The sequence below is a fragment of the Scyliorhinus torazame genome, chromosome 2 (genome assembly GCF_047496885.1).
Source record: "Scyliorhinus torazame isolate Kashiwa2021f chromosome 2, sScyTor2.1, whole genome shotgun sequence".
Taxonomy (NCBI): domain Eukaryota; kingdom Metazoa; phylum Chordata; class Chondrichthyes; order Carcharhiniformes; family Scyliorhinidae; genus Scyliorhinus; species Scyliorhinus torazame.
The window spans coordinates 246,491,031-246,511,678 of NC_092708.1; the positions used below are offsets into that span (position 1 = coordinate 246,491,031).

The window sequence follows — 20,648 nt, forward strand, 5'->3', positions numbered from 1 at the left end:
TAACATCTTTGTGTACTATTCATATCCAATGAATTTCTTATTTCTTCCTATTCCGCAGCTGTTCTTCCTAATTTCTTACTAGATAGAAATTATCTTGATAAATAATTTCTGGGATCTATCCATTTGAAACCAGCAGCCAATTATAGGTTGATATCTTGTTAGGTTATTCTTTGACTTGCTGTAATAAGGTTTGCTTCGACCTTGGTAGTGCTGCAAGGTTGAATGAAATAGAAGTGAAAATGTCTCAAATACTCAATAGCCATAAATCGGGATTTAGTATTACTTAAATTTAGTCTTTGGAATGAACGCGAAGTTAATCTCAAACAAATTAGAACTATGAATAATTCAGAACACTTCTTTAATCCAGATCAAAATGGATTAGATTTTATGAGCTAGGCATAAAAGGAGCAGACCCACTATCAAGTAAGTTGAATCAACAGAAGACAGAAATTGGAGTGTATAGAGAGGCCTCATTCAAAATGATTACCATCCCCGTAGATTGCAGCATCAAGGTGGCCAACTCTCGGTGGGTGGGCGGGGGGGGGGGGGGGGGGATTTGACACTTTGACGTGGGTATGTGGGAGGTGGGTGTTGCTGGTGGACCTGCAAGACCAAGTGTCCAGAATAGGTTGTCACCCTGCACAACGTATAAACCCTTGAAACCTCAAAATGGGGGTTAACTTATATGACGAGTATTAAATGTGTCAAACCAAGCACCAGCAAGGAATGTAAATAGTCATACTTGTCTCCATTGGGAGGCACTGAAAAACTACACCGCTTGACGTGGGAAAATGTCAAAATCGAACTCTATACTTTTGGGGGACTAGGAATATGTTCAATATTTTATTTGAGAAATTCAATTTGTTCTGGTGCCTTTGCAATAGATATTTGTGCTGAAAGGAAATAAAATAAATCACTTCCTGCTCATCTAATTGCACCGAGCTAAGGAGACAAGATATGTATCAAATCTATGGATTCTATGTATTAAAGTCTATTGTAAAGCTTGGAACTTTTTCTTCCCTCTTTACTGCAATCTACCAATAGAAAAACATCAGGGAACTTTGACCTGTATTTGACTAATTGGCGCACATGTAATTCCATAAAAACTCATGTTCATGCTTTCAAATCAATTGAAATAATGCATGTTCAGTTAACATAAAATCTATTTATTGGTACGGCTAAAAGTCTTTTTAGATGTGCACTGTTATGGGCCAGGGTTTAGAGAACCCCAAAGTGTATCATGGCGTTCACGTGACCCACAACTTTTAATAGACTGTGGTATGGGGAGCACATGGCCCACTCTACACGTGTGGGACAGCAGAAATGGAAAAGTATTTTTTAAAGCAAAACAATGTTTATTCTATAAACTCATGGGGCTGGTTTAGCACACTGGGCTAAATCGCTGGCTTTGAAAGCAGACCAAGGCAGGCCATCAGCACAGTTCAATTCCCGTACCAGCCTCCCCGAACCGGAATGTGGCGACTAGGGGCTTTTCACATTAACATCATTTGAAGCCTACTTGTGACAATAAGCGATTTTCATTTCATTTCATTTCAAGTTAACCTTTTTAAAACATGCAGTCATTAATGCAAATACAACCCCCGAAGAATAGAACACTAAGTAATTCTTTAAGCTGTTCTTTTAACATCCATAAGGCTTTAAAAAAAAACTTTTAACAGAAGCACATCAGGTTAAAGTCACTACTGAGAGCAGATATTAGTTTTAAATCACCAAAGGATCGATTTACAGTCTTTAGATTACAGGGAGAGAGACTAATACCCCTTCTGGCTGTGACTGCAGCTATCCAGCTCTGAAAACGAAACTAAACGAAAGTAAAAAGCTGACAGAGAGCCCAGCTCCACCCACTCTCTGACATCACTGCAGTAGTCAACACGCATTTCTTAAAGGTACTCTCACTACAGATATTTATGTACACATCCATTTATAAACACCCATTTCTTAAAGATACTCTCGCATGACAGCACTGAAACTCAACTCCATTTGCCTTTGAAATATTTTTACTGTATTTGCCTTTGAAATATTTTTACTGTATACCAATGTCCCTGCCTTGACTTTCAGCGAATAATGTGATCCACGCAAAGCTACAATAGGTTGGGGGTGGTACGGTGGCTAGCACTGCTACCTCACGGCGCTGAGGACCCAAGTTCGATCCCGGCCTTGGATCACTGTCCGTGTGGAGGTTGCACATTCTACTCCACAACCCAAAAGGGTTAGGTGGATTGGCCATGCTGAATTGCCCATTTAATTAGAAAAAACAAACATTACATTTTTTTTTTTAAATGACAGCAAGTTACGCCATTCACCAGAGTCCTATCAAATGTACACATACCACCCTTAGAGCTTTGTCCACTGGATCATTTTATGATTTGCACAAAAATGGCAAGAAGGATGTTAATAACCAGGATGAAAAAGTTTACTTGCATTTTATAGTAAATTCATGACGGGGTTTCAATAAATAATTTATTTTAAAGTTTCAAATTACCTTTTTCATGTAACTATAAAATCCATTGCATCATTGAATTCATACAGCCATACCACATTTTAACTTTTCTTTTGTTTTATAAAGTTAGAGTACCCAATTTGTTTTCCAATTAAGAGAAAATTTTGCACGGCCAATTCAACTATCCTGCACATATTTGGGTTGTGGGGGTGAGACCTACACAGACACAGGGAGAATGTGCAAACTCCACAGTGACCCAGGGCCAGAATCAAACCCGGGTCCTCGGCATCATGAGGCAGCAGTGCTAACCACTGCATCACCGTGCCACCCCACATTTTAAACTTTTTCAAATGTTGCTTTTGAAACTGATATAATCTAAGTGGACGAAGGGAACTTACTTTCAGAAGAGAGGGTTAATTGATATGCTGAGCATAGGCTTAAACATGCACTTTGGCACCATAAAATGGGGTCATCTCATATGCCAGATCTATTGTATGTCAGAGAAAGCATCAATACTGGACCACACAGTTTATGTTTTGCATGTGATGGTGTGGGGAGTGAGGCCAGAAAAAATTGGGATGATAAACTTATCAAGGTTCGGAAGTTCAGTATTGAAGAACAGAACACACTTTCACTCTGGCATCCAATCATAGTTTAAGTTTAAGCACAGACTAACAATCCCAGCAATTGGCAATGATTCGTGGTGGGATACAGTTCACCCAAATGTCACTTCGCATGTTTTATTTTAAGCAATGAGTGGCAATGGGTTGTGTTGACTGTGCACAACATCGTAGCCAACCTTAAACATGTCCTCACCCAGGAACCCACACAAATGCAATTACATTTTTACAAGAGTTCAGGAACTACAACCCAGGACCTTGGTAGACTGGGTTTTTTCTATTAATCACACAGTTGCTAGATTAAGAGAGGCCCACATACAATTAGATAAAATGTTTTGTTCCTATTGACATCCTTGGATAGATTGGCTCATTTATGAGAGACCCTTAAGCTGGGACTCCATCATCTATTTGGCATAAGGTGCATTTGACCATGTAACCATTTGGGTATTTGTCTGCAAATAATTTTTATAGGCATGGTTCATTCAAGTCAATTTGTCATAGCTCAATGTTTGTTCTAATTTTGTGAGTTTGTTGTCTTTATTTGAAATTTACTGCAAGATGTTTGCAACATTCCCCCAGAGAATTTACAGCACTAAAGGTGTAATTTAACGAAGCACAGATTTATAAATTCACAATGTCAAGGCAGACAAAATTGACAGAAAAATTACAGAGCTTGGTAGCGCAGCATAAAATAGATCAAATTAAAAACAATTGTTCAGAATAAATCATTTTGCAGATGAGCACTTAATTGTCACACTACCATTGATCGGAGAGCTAACTGTAATGACCTTTGCAACTGACTGCACAATAAAATTTGCAGGCACAGTCCGGCCATAACAGAAATGTTTTTCAGTTTTAGAATGCTTAAATCAATTCTTATTTAGTGTTTATAAGTGCAAAAGCGGTTAACGTAGCAGGTTGAGAGGTCACTCGGGAATGAGAGCAAAGGCCATAATCCCATCCAACGGCCATGACAATTCCATAAACCAGAAAATAAAGACTCGGCTTATTAGTCAACCACTCCCCAGCGTTAGACTGAAACTTTAGAACTTCATTTCGAATCCAGAGTCCCTACAGTGCAGAAGGAGGCCATTCAGCCCACCAGGTCTGCACCAACCCTCCGAAAGAGTATTCCATCTTGGCCCACTCCCCCACCCTATCCTCATGGCCCTGCTCAACCACCGACTTGCACATCTTTGGACTGTGGGATGAAACCAGAACATCCAGAGACATGGGGAGAAATGTAAAGTCACCCAAGGCCGGAATCGAACCCAGGTCCCTGGTGCTGTGAGGCAGCCATGTTAACCACTGTGCTGCCCACTGGTTTTCAACCGGTGTAAAAAGTGCATTTTAATTTTCCAAATTTCCTTTATTCCCTGCAAAAATGAACTTTTATCTCCACAAGAGCAAAGTTCAACAGGGAGCAAGTCGGAGAAAGAAAGACATGAAATTGCTTGAAGTACACAATAAATACTGGAAGACAAGCTGGTGTAACATTTGGCATGAAACCCGTCATTAAAACAGATGATATGGGGCTGCACGGCGGCGCAGTGGTTAGCACTTCTGCTTCACGGCGCTGAGGTCCCAGGTTCGATCCTTGCCCTGGGTCACTGTCTGTGTGGAGTTTGCACATTCTCCCGTGTTTGCGTGGGTTTCGCCCCCACAACCCAAAGATGTGCAGAGTAGGTGGATTGGCCATGCTAAATTGCCCCTTAATTGGAAAAAATGAATTGGGCACTCTGATGTTTTTTTTTAAATTAAACTGGATGATCGGTCATATTTATAACTTTTTTTCAAAATATTTTAATTCAAGGCTTTTTACATATATACTTAAAATATCAGGAGAATTCATCAACCTAAACAAACAACCAGAGATCCCCAACCTCCCCTGATAATACCCCACCACATCCCACCTTCCCCATTTTTGACCCCCTTGCACCCCTGACGCCACCCCCCCTTTGTGACCCCAAATCCTCCTGAACACATTTAAAACTTTTTTTTAAAATCAACATTTTATTGACGTATTTTTGGTATAGTAACAACAACAAAATAAACAATATTCATTGACAAACGAATGGCCTCCTTCTGCACTGTAAATTCTAAATATACATGAAACCATAAACATAGTGCAAAAGCCATTTACCTCTCGTACAGGTCCCTCCCTTATTGACCCCCTACTCTAATCTAAACTACTCCTCCTTCCCCCCCCCCCCCCCCAGTCTGCTGGCGATTAATTTCCTGCAAAGAAGTCGACGAACGATTGCCACCTCTGGGTGAACCCTAACAGTGACCCTCTCAAGGCGAACTTGATCTTCACCAAACAGAGAAAGCTAGCCATGTCCGATAGCCAGGTCTCCGACTTCGGGGGCTTTGAGTCCCTCCAAGCTAATAGCATCCGTCTCCGGGCTACCAGGGAAGCAAGGGCCAGAATGTCTTTATCCTCCTGGATTCCCGGGTCATCTGACACCCCAGAAATCGCCACCTCTGGACTCAGCGCCACCCTTGTTTTTAACACCGTGGACAAGACGTCCGCAAACCCCTGCCAAAATCCTCTAAGCTTCGGACATGTCCAAAACATGTGGACATGGTTCGCCGGTCCTCCCGCACATTTTGCACACCTGTCCTCCACCCCAAAGAATCTGCTCATCTGGGCCACTGTCATGTGAGCCCGGTGAACAACCTTGAATTGTATCAGGCTGAGACTGGCACATGTTGCGGACGCATCAACTCTACTCAACGCTTCTGCCCATCGGTCATCCTCTATCTCACTTCCCAGCTCCTCCTCCCGCTTGCGCTTCAGCTCCTCAGTCTGCGCCTCCTCCGACCCCATAAGTTCCTTATAATTATCTGAGATGCTCCCTTCTCCTACCCACCCTCTGGAAACTACCCTGTCTTGAATCCCCCTTAGCGGTAGGGGCAGGAAGGTTAACACCTGTTTACGAAGAAAGTCCCACACCTGCAGATACCTGAATTTGTTTCCCCTCACCAACCCAAACTTTTCCTCCATTGCCCTCATACTCGGAAAGCTCCACTCTATGAACATATCCCCCATCCTCTCAATCCCCGCTCTCCGCCATAACCCGAACCCCCCGTCCACACTCCCTGGGGCAAACCAGTGATTATCACAGATTGGGGCCCAAACCGATGCTCCCACATGCCGCCTTCACTGGCCCCAAACTCTCAGGGCCGCCACCACCACTGGACTGGTGGAGTACCGTGCCGGTGGGAACGGCATAGGCGCAGTTACCAACGCCCCCAAACTGGTGCCCTTACATGAAGCCACCTCCATAGGCACCCATGACGACCCTCCCCCACCACACACTAGTTGCTAAAATGTGGCAGCGCCAGCCCACCCTCTCCCAGACTCCGCTCAAGCATTACCTTCCTTACCCGCGGGGTCTTGCCCACCCAGACGAAGCCCGTGACGACTCTGTTGACCCGCTTAAAAAAGGACCGCGGAATAAAGATGGGGAGACACTGAAATACAAATAGGAATCTCGGGAGGACCGTCATCTTCACCATTTGCACCCACCCAGCCAGAGAGAACGGAAGCGCGTCCCATCTCCGAAAATCATCCTTCATTTGGTCCACCAGCCGGGCCAGATTCAACTTATGCAGCCGGTCCCATTCCCGCGCCACTTGGATGCCTAGATATCTAAAGCTTCCCTCTACTAACCTAAACGGCAGCTCTCCCAGTCGCCTCTCCTGACCCCTCCCCTGGACCACAAACATCTCACTCTTTCCCATATTAAGCTTATACCCCGAAAACCAGCCAAATTCCCCGAGAGTCCTCATGATTTCTTCCATCCCCTCTATTGGATCCGGAACGTACAGAAGCTGGTCATCCGCATGGAGAAAAACCCTGTGCTCCACCCCCCCCCCCCCCCCCATCTCCCCCCCGGACCAGTCCTCTCCAGCCCCTCAAGGCGCTCAGAGCAATTGCTAACAGCTCGAGAGACAGCGCAAACAACAGTGGGGAGAGGGGGCATCCGTGTCTCGACCCCCGGTGCAGTCTAAAATAGTCCGATTTCATAGAATTTACAGTGCAGAAGGAGGCCATTCGGCCCATCGAGTCTGCACCGGCTCTTGGAAAGAGCACCCTACCCAAGGTCAACACCGCCACCCTATCCCCATAACCCAGTAACCCCACCCAACACTAAGGGTTGTCCTATTCGTCCGTATACTTGCCACAGGAGCCTGATACAGTAACCTGACCCAGTCAATAAAGCCCCACCTGAATCCAAACTGTCCCAGTATCTCCCACAGATCGTCACATTCTACCCGATCAAAAGCCTTTTCTGCATCCATTGCGATCACTACCTCCACCTCCCTACCATGATCACATTTGACAGCCTTCTGATATTGGCCACCAACTGCCTGCCCTTAACAAACCCCGTCTGGTCCTCCCCAATAACGCCCGGAACACAATCCTCGATCCTGGAGGACAAGATTTTGGCCAGCAACTTGGCATCTACAGTCAACAGGGAGATCGGCCTGTCGGTCCCACATAGCTCCGGGTTCTTGTCCCGCTTAAGAATCAGCGAAATCGTTGCCTGTGACATCGTCAGGGGCAACACCCCTCTTTTACTTGCCTCATTGAACATCCTCAACAACACCGGCCCCAATATCCCCGAGTATGTTTTATAAAACTCCACTGGGTACCCGTCCGGACCCGGGACCTTACCCACCTGCATGGCAGCACGGTAGCATTGTGGATAGTACAATTGCTTCACAGCTCCAGGGTCCCAGGTTCGATTCTGGCTTGGGTCACTGTCTATGCGGAGTCTGCACATCCTCCCCGTGTGTGCGTGGGTTTCCTCCGGGTGCTCCGGTTTCCTCCCACAGTCCAAAGATGTGCAGGTTAGGTGGATTGGCCATGATAAATTGCCCTTAGTGTCCAAAATTGCCCTTAGTCTTGGGTGGGGTTACTGGGTTATGGGTGGAGGTGTGGAGCTTGGGTAGGGTGCTCTTTCCAAGAGCCGGTGCAGACTCGATGGGCCGAATGGCCTCCTTCTGCACTGTAAATTCTATGTAAATTCTATGTCTATGGCCTTCAAGCCCTCCACTATCACATCCAGCCCAATTGGGGCCCCCAGCCCTTCTACCCACTCCCCAACCACCTTTGGGAAATTCAGCCCCTCCAAGAAGTGCCTCATCCCCTCCGGCCCCGTAGGAGGTTCCGACCTATACAGCCTGCTGTAGAAATTCCTAATCGCCTTATTCACCCCGACTGAATCACCAACCAGGTTCCTATCTCTGTCCTTTACTTTCCCTATCTCCCTGGCTGCCTCCTTCTTCCTAAGCTGCTGTGCAAGCATTCTGCTGGCCTTCTCTCCATGTTCATAGATCGCCCCCCTCGCCTTTCTCAGCTGCTCCACTGCCCTCCCTGTGGTCAGCAAGCTAAACTCCGCCTAGAAAACACATTTAAAACGTTAACCAACTTTATACTTTCAGAAGCTTTATGATCTGATGTTCACTGACCCAATATTTTATTTCAAAAGTCAGAAAGCACAGTGACTTTTCTCTCCAGAGATGCTGCCTGATCGGCAGAGTATTTCCAGCACTTTTTGTTTTTATTTCTGATTTCTGGCATTTGCAGTATTTTGCTTCTGTACTGACCATAGTGGTATCAGTTGGAAAATATAATTTGAGAAAGCTCAGCATTTTTTATTTCCCGGAGTGGGTGGCAATGTGAGGAAAGAAGAGGAAGAAACAGGATTACACGGAGATATTCAGAACAGCACATATGCTGGACTGCATTATGAGGCAATGACACACTTTACCGTAATACACACTAAGTGTTACATCCTTGGACCACACTCTGACCGAGGTGCTCTCGAATTCAACATATGGATACATTTGTTATGGGGATGGGAAAATTGACTTCCTTCCATTCCATTCTTCCTTCCATTCTCAGCAATTTTATTGAAGAGCCAGCCAGCATCAGAGCAGGTTTCTACAACTGATCATGCTGGAGCTCAGTGTTATAGAATCTCTACCGTGCAGAAGATGGCACATCAAGTCTGCACTGACCTGCCGAAAGGGCACCCTACCCAGGTCCACTCTGCCACCCCATACCTCCAACCCTGTAATCTAACAGGGTACATTAAATACATTAATGTATTTAATGTACATTAGGGTAGGGTACATTAGGAAGGGTACATTAAATACATTAAAAACAAACGGGAGGCAAAAGTTGACATTGGGCCGCTCCAAAATGACGCTGGTAATTTTGTGATGGGAGACAAGGGAATAGCTGAGGAACTAAATAAGTACTTTGCGTCAGTCTTCACAGTAGAAGACATGAATAATATCCCAACAATTCCGGAGAGTCAGGGGGCAGAGTTGAATATGGTAGCCATCACAAAGGAGAAAGTGCTAGAGAAACTAAGAGGTCTAAAAATTGATAAATCGCCGGGCCCAGATGGACTACATCCTAGAGTTCTAAAGGAGATAGCTGAAGAAATAGTGGAGGCGTTAGTTATGATCTTTCAAAAGTCACTGGAGTCAGGGAAAGTCCCAGAGGATTGGAAAATCGCTGTTGTAACCCCCCTGTTCAAGAAGGGAACAAGGAAAAAGATGGAAAATTATAGGCCAATTAGCCTAACCTCGGTTGTTGGCAAGATTCTAGAATCCATTGTTAAGGATGAGATTTCTAAATTCTTGGAAGTGCAGGGTCAGATTAGGACAAGTCAGCATGGATTTAGTAAGGGGAGGTCGTGCCTGACAAACCTGTTAGAGTTCTTTGAAGAGATAACAAATAGGTTAGACCAAGGAGAGCCAATGGATGTTATTTATCTTGACTTCCAAAAGGCCTTTGATAAAGTGCCTCACGGGAGACTGCTGAGTAAAATAAGGGCCCATGGTATTCGAGGCAAGGTACTAACATGGATTGACGATTGGCTGTCAGGCAGAAGGCAGAGAGTTGGGATAAAAGGTTCTTTTTCGGAATGGCAACCGGTGACGAGTGGTGTCCCGCAGGGTTCAGTGTTGGGGCCACAGCTGTTCTCTTTATATATTAACGATCTAGATGACGGGACTGAGGGCATTCTGGCTACGTTTGCCGATGATACAAAGATAGGTGGAGGGGCAGGTAGTATGGAGGAGGTGGGGAGGCTGCAGAAAGATTTAGACAGTTTAGGAGAGTGGTCCAAGAAATGGCTGATGAAATTCAACGTGGGCAAGTGCGAGGTCTTGCACTTTGGAAAAAAGAATAGAGGCATGGACTATTTTCTAAACGGTGACAAAATTCATAATGCTGAAGTGCAAAGGGACTTGGGAGTCCTAGTCCAGGATTCTCTAAAGGTAAACTTGCAGGTTGAGTCCGTAATTAAGAAAGCAAATGCAATGTTGTCATTCATCTCAAGAGGCTTGGAATATAAAAGCAGGGATGTACTTCTGAAGCTTTATAAAGCATTAGTTAGGCCCCATTTAGAATCCTGTGAGCAATTTTGGGCCCCATACCTCAGGAAGGACATACAGGCACTGGAGCGGGTCCAGCGGAGATTCACACGGATGATCCCAGGGATGGTAGGCCTAACATACGATGAACGTCTGAGGATCCTGGGATTATATTCATTGGAGTTTAGGAGGTTGAGGGGAGATCTAATAGAAACTTACAAGATAATGAATGGCTTAGATAGGGTAGATGTAGGGAAGTTGTTTCCATTAGCAGGGGAGACTAGGACCCGGGGGCACAGCCTTAGAATAAAAGGGAGTCACTTTAGAACAGAGATGAGGAGAAATTTCTTCAGCCAGAGAGTGGTGGGTCTGTGGAATTCATTGCCACAGAGGGCGGTGGAGGCCAGGACGTTGACTGTCTTTAAGACAGAAGTTGATAAATTCTTGATTTCTCGAGGAATTAAGGGCTATGGAGAGAGAGCGGGTAAATGGAGTTGAAATCAGCCATGATTGAATGGTGGAGTGGACTCGATGGGCCGAATGGCCTTACTTCCGCTCCTAGGTCTTATGGTCTAACCTACACATCTTTGGACATGAATGGGCAATTTAGCATGGCCAATCCACTTTAGCTGCTCATCCTCGGATTATGAGAGGAAACCGGAGCACCGGGGGAAACCCACGCAGACAAGGGGAAAAAATGCAAACTCCACATGGACAGTCATCCAAGGTCGGGATTTAACCTGGGTCCCTGGCACTGTAAGGCAGCAGGGCTAACCACTGTGCCACCACATATATATAGATAAGAAGATTTATTGTATGTAACACAATCATGTTCAATGGTGCAATACACTCAGATGAACATGCAAATGTTAATCTCAAGAATGTCAACCTAATCTATATTTCTTGGCTTATGTGTCAAATTCTCAGCCACCCAGAGATAGTAAATAATGTAATACGCGAGCATGCACATTCATTAATTTACTTGCGCTTTACTTTATTTGATTTCTGGGCTGTTTTGCTGGTGACAGCCCAAAGAATGCATAACATCCTTGGTACTGAAGACATTCTTAAGAGGTTCAACCTAGGATTCTTAAAAAGAAATACAGCAAACCACCAGTGTTTACTACAATTGATAAACTTGACAATGTCATTATGATTTTCCTATCCGTATTGCAGATATAAAGCCAATGTAAACTCATTTATTTACAATAAACCTACTGCATCAGTTCAGAATTTTGGTACTATCTTCCTTCTTTGTTATTACTCGCAATTTTTATTTGCCATCATCTGCTTAAAGTCAAGTATTTTTTCCAAAAATTTGCTTTTCTCCCTGAGAATGGCCACTCTTTTCAGCAACATATGGGGCCTTGTGGAAATATCAAAACATAGAAGCATAGAAAGAGTTATGGCACAGAAGGAGACCATTTGGATATTGTGTCTGCATCAGATAATAAACAACTATCCAGTATCATTCCAGCTTTCAGCTCTCGGTTCGTAGAGCTGTCTGGCTGCTCTCAATCATCTGTAAAGTCATGGAAGGTGTCGTCAACAATTAAAACATCCTGCACTATTAAAAGAGATCAGTACCATTTGGGGGAAGGAACATTTAAACACTCAACTATGCAAGTGTAAAACTATCATTTTTTTTTTAAAAATGCGTATATGCAGCACGGTAGCATTGTGGATAGCACAATTGCTTCACAGCTCCAGGGTCCCAGGTTCGATTCCGACTTGGGTCACTGTCTGTGCGGAGTCTGCACATCCTCCCCCTGTGTGCGTGGGTTTCCTCCGGGTGCTCCGGTTTCCTCTCACAGTCCAAAGATGTGCAGGTTAGGTGGATTGGCCATGATAAATTGCCCTTAGTGTCCAAAATTGCCCTTAGTATTGGGTGGGGTTACTGGGTTAAAGGGATAGGGTGGAGGTGTTGACCTTGGGTAGGGTGCTCTTTCCAAGAGCCGTTGCAGACTCGATGGGCCGAATGGCCTCCTTCTGCACTGTAAATTCTATGATGATGTACAGGTCATGGGAAAAAAAAACTTTTAAATACTATCAGAATAGTGTAGATAGAATCAACAGGCAAGTTACTGAACAAAAATTGCATTTATAGGTTTAAACCCTCCAAGGAGTCTTCAAGGAGGGAAGAGAAATCATGAGGCGGGAGCTTCCAAATGGGAACTCTAGATTATCTCACCTGCGCCTACTCCAAAGCCTTGGTATCCTTCCAAAAGGGTGGGTGCCTATATATTCCAGCTGAGGCCTAACCAGTGAATTATTTTTTTATAAATGTTTTTTTATTGGGTTTTTGAACAAAGTATATTTACCGTTATGTACACAAATAATATATATATATTAGATAGAGAGAGATAGAGAGAGAGATAGAGAGAGAGGGAGAGAGAGAGAGAGAGGAGAGGGGCACACACAAACATACCAAAAAAAAGTAATAATAAAAAATAAAATAACTGGTCGGGTATTATGCACCAGCTTAACAGCAGCAACTCTGTACAATTGGTAAAATGATTTACAACACATAAGTAGGCAACTGTTTGTGTGTGTATGTTGGGTGCCGGAGAAACAATTGCAGAGGGCAATACTCAAATAGGTCTGGTGTTGGTGTTGTCACTTGACCAGTGAATTATAAAGGTTTACCATAACTTCCTTCTTGTTGGACTTGCTGGCTGTATTCTTAAAGTTAAGGATCATGTAACCTATTTGGCAAAAAAAGCCTTCTCAACTTGCCCTGCCATCTTCAAGTATTTTTGCATGCGAACCTCCAGGTTTCTCTATTCCAAGGTCCCCTTTAAAATGTTTAATCCATATTGCCTCTTCTTGTTCTTCCTTCCAAGTTGCATCACTTCACACCTTCACACTGTCCGTATTAAACTTAATTTATCATGAGTCTATTTATTTCACCTATGTCGATCCTGATCACTGCCATCTGAAAGTCCATATACACATCAACCCCCCTCTATAAAAATAAAAGCAAATTAGTGCGGATGCTGGAATCCGAAATGAAAGAGAAAATGCTGGAAAATCTCAGCAGGTCTGGCAGCATCTGCAGGGAGAGAAAAGAGCTAACGTTTCGAGTCCAATGACTCTCTGTCAAAGCTTTGACAGAGTCATTGGACTCAAAACGTTAGCTCTTTTCTCTCCCTACAGATGCTGCCAGGCCTGCTGAGATTTTCCAGCATCATCAACCCCCCTCTGTTACATTGAGGAAGGTTTTTTTAAAAAAAAATCATGGAATGTGGATTTGACTGGAAAGGCCAGCATTTATTGCCCCTACTTTAACTTGGGAAGACAATGGTGAGCTGCCTTCTTGAACCGTTGCAGTCCATGTGATGTAGGTATAACCATAATGCTGTTAAGGCTGTAAATCTGGAGATGGTAAAGAGATAGGGAAAGATGAAGCCATGGAGGGGATTGAACATAATGACAATTTTAAACTGGGGATCAGGAGCCAACAGAGGTCAATGAGCCGGTGGGGTGATGGGTGAATGGTACATTCTGCAAGTTAGAATCCAGGCAGCAGCAGTTTGAATGAGTTCAAGTTTACAGAAGATGGGAGGGCAAGCAAAAGTGCCTCAGAATAGTCAAGTGTAGAGGTAACAAAGGCTTGAATGATTCTTTCAGCAGCTGGTGGGCTGAGGCAAGGCCAGAGATGGGTGATATTATTGAGGTGGATGCTGTCAGCCTGGGTGAAGAAGAGGAGGTTAAGGGGACTGAAGCACAGGGTCAAATATGTGATCATGGTTGCAAACAGTCCAGTTCAGCATCTCACAGTGGTTAGGAAAGGAGAAGGGGAGTTGGGAATGCAAATTGCGGCCAGGGATAGGAGACAATGGCTTCAGACATGCCAATTGTTTAATTGGACACAGTTACTCCCCATCCAGTACTATAGATCACAGAAGCAGCATGTCAAATCATAAGGAGTGGAGAAATTGAGAGAGGTGCTGTTAATATAAGGTGGGTGCCATCATCATACATGTGGAATGTGGCATGTTTTCAGATGGTGTTACGAAAGGACATTATGTACTTTAGTAACACAGGAGGAGACCAAGCATGGATCATTCGGGAGAGGAGAAGGCAGAGGTAATGGCAGTTCCCCCAGCTGGATAACAAAGGGCAGTTGGAGTCAGATGGTGTGGTTATTTGTATCTAAAGGTGGCAGACAGTTTGAGATGGACGAGGTGAGATAGTACACCACAGCCATATAGCCAAATGAATTTCAGGAAAGATGGGTACAAATTTGGATGGCGACAACACATTCAGGACTTGAGGGGAATGGGAAGATGCTATAGTTTACAAGAACAGAAGGGTCGAGCTCAGGATTTTTGGACATTCTAACCATACTTGGGTGCAGGGAGGGAAATGGGAGTCGGTAAATGTCTCTTTAGATCAGTCAAGCAACCATGCATTGCCACTTCTGGCTATCCTGTCACCTTAACTGTGTAATCAATGTCATTTGCTCACAAACACCATGCCATCCTGTAAACAGTCACGTCCTCCCTCACCTTCCCCCAAAAAGTTTTGTTCAGCCACGTTCGAGTCGCAAGTTAAATTAAGGTCAATTTGCCTTTGAAGTGAAGCTTGATGCGGTGTGTGTGTTGGGGGGGGGGGGGGGGGGCTGCCAGGACTGCTTCTTTCAACCGATGCTCCTGAATGAAAATGTTCCAATGCTCGTTTTAAATGACACCTGGTCACTGGTGCGTTTTATCGCCTCTCCCATTTGTACAATACTGGCAGCTGTTTCTTTATTTTGAGATGGGGGGGTGGGGGGGGGGGGGGGTGCATATAGTATGCTTTGATTTTTAAAAATCATTTGCGAGCTCTTGAGCCAGATTAATGCAGAAAGGTGTTGGGTTTTTTTTGCAACGACGGGGTACTTTTTGCAAGCAGTCCTTTCCTGTTTTTTTTTGAGGAGACAAGGCAGAAAAGGCAGCCTTACCTTGGAGAGCACTTCCACCACGTCCCCTTTGCGCAGGCTGAGCTCGTCCTCGGCGCTCGCCTCATAGTCGAAAACGGCCGTCCAGAACAGGTTAGTCGGGGGTGGATGGAGATGGGGATCGGGCAGCTCCTCCTCATCATCATCATCATCATCATCCTCCTGCTGCTGCTGCTGCTGCACCACCCTGTCCCTCTCCACAGCCTCTTCCTTCGCCGCTGCCGCTGCTGCGGTGGTGGTGGTGGAGCAGGAGGGAGACCTGATGAACATGGACCGGAGCTGCTCCATGGGATGGGAAGGGAAGGGAGGGGGAGAGAGAGGAGCAGCAGCAGCTCCGCTCGCATCCGTCCCCCCCTCCACCACCTGCCTTAACCTGGCGAAGAGAGAGAATGAGTGATAGGAGGGGCAACTCTCCCGCTGACCCCGCCCACCGCCGCCCCGCCGATTGGCGCAACCCCCTGTCACTCCAGAGCCCCCCGCGCCCGATTGGCCGGGACCCACTGTCAATCAAACCAGGGTCCCGGGCATCCAGTTGCAGCCTAAGCCCCCCCCCCCGCCCCCCCCCCCAGTTTGGATGGTCTCTCTCATTACCTTCGGGGAATGGAGTGTTCTCAAATTCTGCCCTCCATGCCTCCGTCCTGTCGGACCACCACCCAGATCATTACCAACTCCCCAGGCTACCACCCCCTTCCCCTAACCATCTCAGACCACAACCCCTCCCGCGACCATCCCCCCAGATCACCAGCCCTGTCAGTCCACCACCAGCCCTCCCCAGAGCGCCACACTCTCTCAGACAACCACCCCCTCTCAGAACACCCACTAGACCATCACCAGATATGCCCAGATAGAAAAAGAATGTTTAGGCTTACTTACTGGAATTCTCAAGTTTCACTACTTATGTCTATGGCCTACCAACATTCACGGTCGAAACTGATCACTGACCACTAGTTCACATTATTGGAGTATTGCGTGCAATTCTGGTCGCCGCATTATAGGAAGGATGTGGAAGCATTGGAAAGGGTGCAGAGGAGATTTACCAGAATGTTGCCTGGTATGGAGGGAAGATCTTATGAGGAAAGGCTGAGGGACATGAGGCTGTTTTCATTAGAGAGAAGGTTAAGAGGTGACTTAATTGAGGCATACAAGATGATCAGAGGATTGGATAGGGTGGACAGTGAGAACCTTTTTCCTCGGATGGTGATGTCTCGCACGAGGGGACACAGCTTTAAATTGAGGGGAGATAGATATAAGATAGATGTCAGAGGTAGGTTCTTTACTCAGAGAGTAGTAAGGGCGTGGAGTGCCCTGCCTGCAACAGTAGTGGACTCGTCAACGCTAAGGGCATTCAAATGGTCATTGGATAGACATATGGACGATAAGGGAATAGTGTAGATGGACTTGAGTGGTTTCACAGGTCGGCGCAACATCGAGGGCCGAAGGGCCTGTACTGCGCTGTAATGTTCTATTCTATTCTATTCACATCCACAGCCCCCCCCCCCCCTCCCCCTATCAGACAACTGCCCACACTCAGACCACCCCCAGGACACCACCACCTCCCCAGAAGGAACGTGTGTCACACAATCCAGTCTTAGTTTCACTTTTGCTTTTAAGCAGAGCACACACACACCTCTGCTGCTGATGTCTTCAAGATTTCTACCTCTATATATCTGTTTGCATATGCCTCGTGTAAATAAATTAACCTACAATGTGTTTAGGTTGGGCGGCTTGGTAGCACAGTGGTTAGCACTGTTGCTTCACAGCGCCAGAATCTAGGGTTGGATTCCTGGCTTGGGTCACTGTGCGGAGTCTGCACGTTCTCCCCTTGTCCACGTGGGTTTTCTCCGGGTGCTCCGGTTTCCTCCCACAAGTCCCAAAAAGATGAGCTGATAGTTAATTTGGACATTCTGAATTCTCCCTCAGTGTACCCGAACAGGCACCGGAGTGTGGCGACATGGGAATTTTTACAGTAACTTCATTGCAGTGTTAATGTAAGCCTGCTTGTGACAATAATAAAGATTATTATTATATAATGTTTTATGAGTAATTCGTGCTTTTATATCATTATATCACAACATGATGCTCAGCAATGGTCAAAGAGGATGCCAGCATGATTAAGTACAGGTATGACACGGTGGACAGCCTTAGATCATGCAACATGGCATGAAACGATCCTTGGCAATTTGGTTAGACTGCTATGGAGTTGCAGCGTCAGAAAGTATTGATAACCCAATGACTGACTGCACAGAAAAGCTTTGAAGACACATTGCAGAGATAGTAAAGAGCTGGAAAGCAGATGGATCCCTCGTGGTGAGATTGCAGCACCTAACCTGTCAGTTCCTGAGTAAGACAGTACGTCAAAAGGACCACCACCAGGTTAGCTCAGTTGGGACAGGTGAGTGACCAAGGTGTGGTCCAGATTGATAGCAAGCGAAGGAGAGTCAATTCAAAATAAAACATCATAAAACTCAGGCTAGACAAAGTTACGATTATAATGGGAAGCGCTTCAATAAAGCATGCAAAAGCGGTTACAGTGACACACATCTCAAGTACTTTAGAAGTAACAAGGTCAAAAGGATATTGTTAAAATGTTTAAATAGCGTACAGAACTATGGTTTCTTGATTCAGATGTGCCTGAACCAGACAAGCAACCCATAAAAATTCAACTAGCAAGTGGGAATAAAAATCTACAAAGGATTAACAGGATAGCTAAAAAAAAAACAAAGAATATGGGGCTGGATTCTCCGGTCCGCCAACTGCATTTTCTGGCAAGGTGCGCCCTCGCCGGCAGTGGGATTATTTGTTCCCGCAGCCGATCAATGTGGTTTCCCATTGTGGACACCTCACGCCGTCGGAAACGCGTGGGTGCACTGACGGTGGATCGGTGGATCCCTCTGATGGAGAATTCCACTGATGGACTACATTGGAAGACCTGTTCAGAGTCAAGTTAGCAAGAACATGACCACAATCTGCACTTATTGATGCAAGCAGCATGGAATGAAAGATTGAACAGTTCAATCAGTTTTAAATACAACATCAACATTCAGCAGATACATTATTTCAGTGCTGGCATATGTCCCGATCCAAGTAAAATAGGTGATATTAAAGGCATGCCAACTCCTTCAGATAAGGACAAATTTTGAAGATGTCTAGGTCTCTTTAATTTCCTGTCTCCATGTATTACCAATTTCGCTCATAAATCTTCATCGCTGAGGGAATTGTTGAGAAAAGATGTGCCATTCCTGTGGCACCAACTACTCCAAAATTGAATGGGGAGCATTAGCTCTAGTGTTTGGAATCATACTTTTTCATACCTATTGTGGTAGTCACCACTGATGTATATATTTGGTGATTTGTGGTAAGGCCCTGTACTACAGGTACGGGGGTAGTTCCCTACCTGCTGGCTCCGCCCAGTAGGCGGGGTATAAATATGTGTGCTCCCGTACAGCAGCCATTTCGCCAGCTGCTGGAGGAGACCACACATCTTAGTGTAATAAAGCCTCAGTTGCATTCAACTCTCGTCTTTGTGTAATTGATCGTGTATCAATTTATTACACTAAAGTTTTCAGAAGATGGCCCTCCGCACCAAGCCGGATCGCCTGCAGCTGGATCCACAATCAGGCAACGCCAAAAAGGACTTTGAACATTGGCTAGCCTGTTTCGAAGCTTACATCAGGTCTGCACCAGACCCAATTCTGGAAGCTCAGAAGATTCAGATCCTCTAAACGCGTCTGAGCTCCAACGTCTTTCCGCTTATCCAGGACGCGCCGAACTACGACGAAGCCATGGCGTTACTGAAACAAAACTACGCTCAGCGGACTAACATGCTTTACGCCAGACACATCCTCTCCACATGCAGTCAACTCCCCGGTGAGTCAGTAGAAGACGTCTGGCGTGCTCTAATTCCCCTAGTCAGAGACTGTGACTGTCAGGCCGTCACGGCCACGGAACACTTGAATTTGCTTATGAGGGACGCTTTTGTTATGGGGATAGGGTCAGATTACATCCGCCAATGCCTTTTAGAAGGGGCCACGCTCGACCTCGCGGCAACCAAAATGCTTGCGCTCTCGCTGACGGTTGCCTCGCGCAACATTGAGGCCTACACCCCCGGCCGCGCGGCCCATCCGTCCTACGCATCGTCGACTCCGCAGATGGCTGTCCCATCAGGGACCCCACTCAGCCAACCACACGCCTGTGTCGCGCGGCAGCCAACCAACCCCGGGGGCCCCAAATGTTACTTCTGTGGGCAGCCAAAAGAACCCCGACAACGCTGCCCGGCCTGGAGTGCCCTTTGCAAAGCCTGCGGCAAGAAGGGGCACTTAGCGCGGTGTGCCAGGCATGTTCAGTCGCGGCTACTGTTCCGACCCCCCCCCCCCCCCCCCCCACCGTACGGCCAGTGGGCACCGCCACCTTCCTTTCCTCGGACCGCGCACGGCCAGTGGGCGGCGCCATCTTCCCCTCCTCGGACCACGTGCGGCCCGTGGGCGCCGCCATCTTGTTCAACCCCCACGGCACGTGCGGCCCATGGGCACCACCATCTTACCAGGACCCATGCCCCCCGGGCACCCCATCGTCTGCCACCATCGACGATCAGCCGTGCCTCGCCTCGGTCACGATTGACCAGTTTTGCCCACATAACCTAGCAACCGCCTCTACAAACGTTAAAATCAATGGGCACAAGATCTCCAGCCTGCTGGACTCCGGGAGCACCAAGAGCTTCATTCATCCCGATACGGTAAGGCGCTGCTCCTTCGCGGTACACCCCGCCAATCAGAGAATCTCCCTGGCCTCTGGGTCCCACTCCGTGGCGATCCGGGGGTACTGCATTGCCACTCTCACTGTCCAGGGCCTGGAGTTTACCGGTTTCCGCCTCTACGTCCTCCCCAACCTCTGCGCTGCCTTACTACTCGGCCTGGACTTCCTGTGCAACCTCCAGAGTCTAACATTGAAATTCGGCGGGCCCCTACCACCTCTTACTGTGTGCGGCCTCGCGACCCTAAAGGTCGACCCACCTTCCCTATTTGCAAACTTAACCCCAGATTGCAAAGCCGTCGCCACTAGGAGCAGATGGTACAACGCCCAGGACAGGACCTTCATCAGGTCCGAAGTCCAGCGACTGCTTCGGGAAGGCAACTGCGCCTGGAGAGTCGAAGTGGTAGTGGTGAAAACTGGGGAGAAACACAGAATGGTCGAGGACTACAGCCAGACCATCAATCGGTACATGCAG

At 46.4% G+C, this 20,648-nt stretch overlaps 1 protein-coding gene across 2 annotated transcripts in view; it reads right to left on the reverse strand.

The window, feature by feature from the left end:
• Nucleotides 1-15,786, reverse strand: part of map3k9 (mitogen-activated protein kinase kinase kinase 9) — a 274,576-nt gene extending 258,790 nt beyond the window's left edge. For both annotated transcript variants that reach the window (XM_072486011.1, XM_072486002.1), the window contains exon 1: nucleotides 15,428-15,786. In XM_072486011.1, the coding sequence (XP_072342112.1) occupies nucleotides 15,428-15,712 (285 nt within the window). In that variant the 5' untranslated portion in view covers nucleotides 15,713-15,786. The remainder of the gene's footprint in view (nucleotides 1-15,427) is intronic.
• Nucleotides 15,787-20,648: the final 4,862 nt, after the last annotated feature.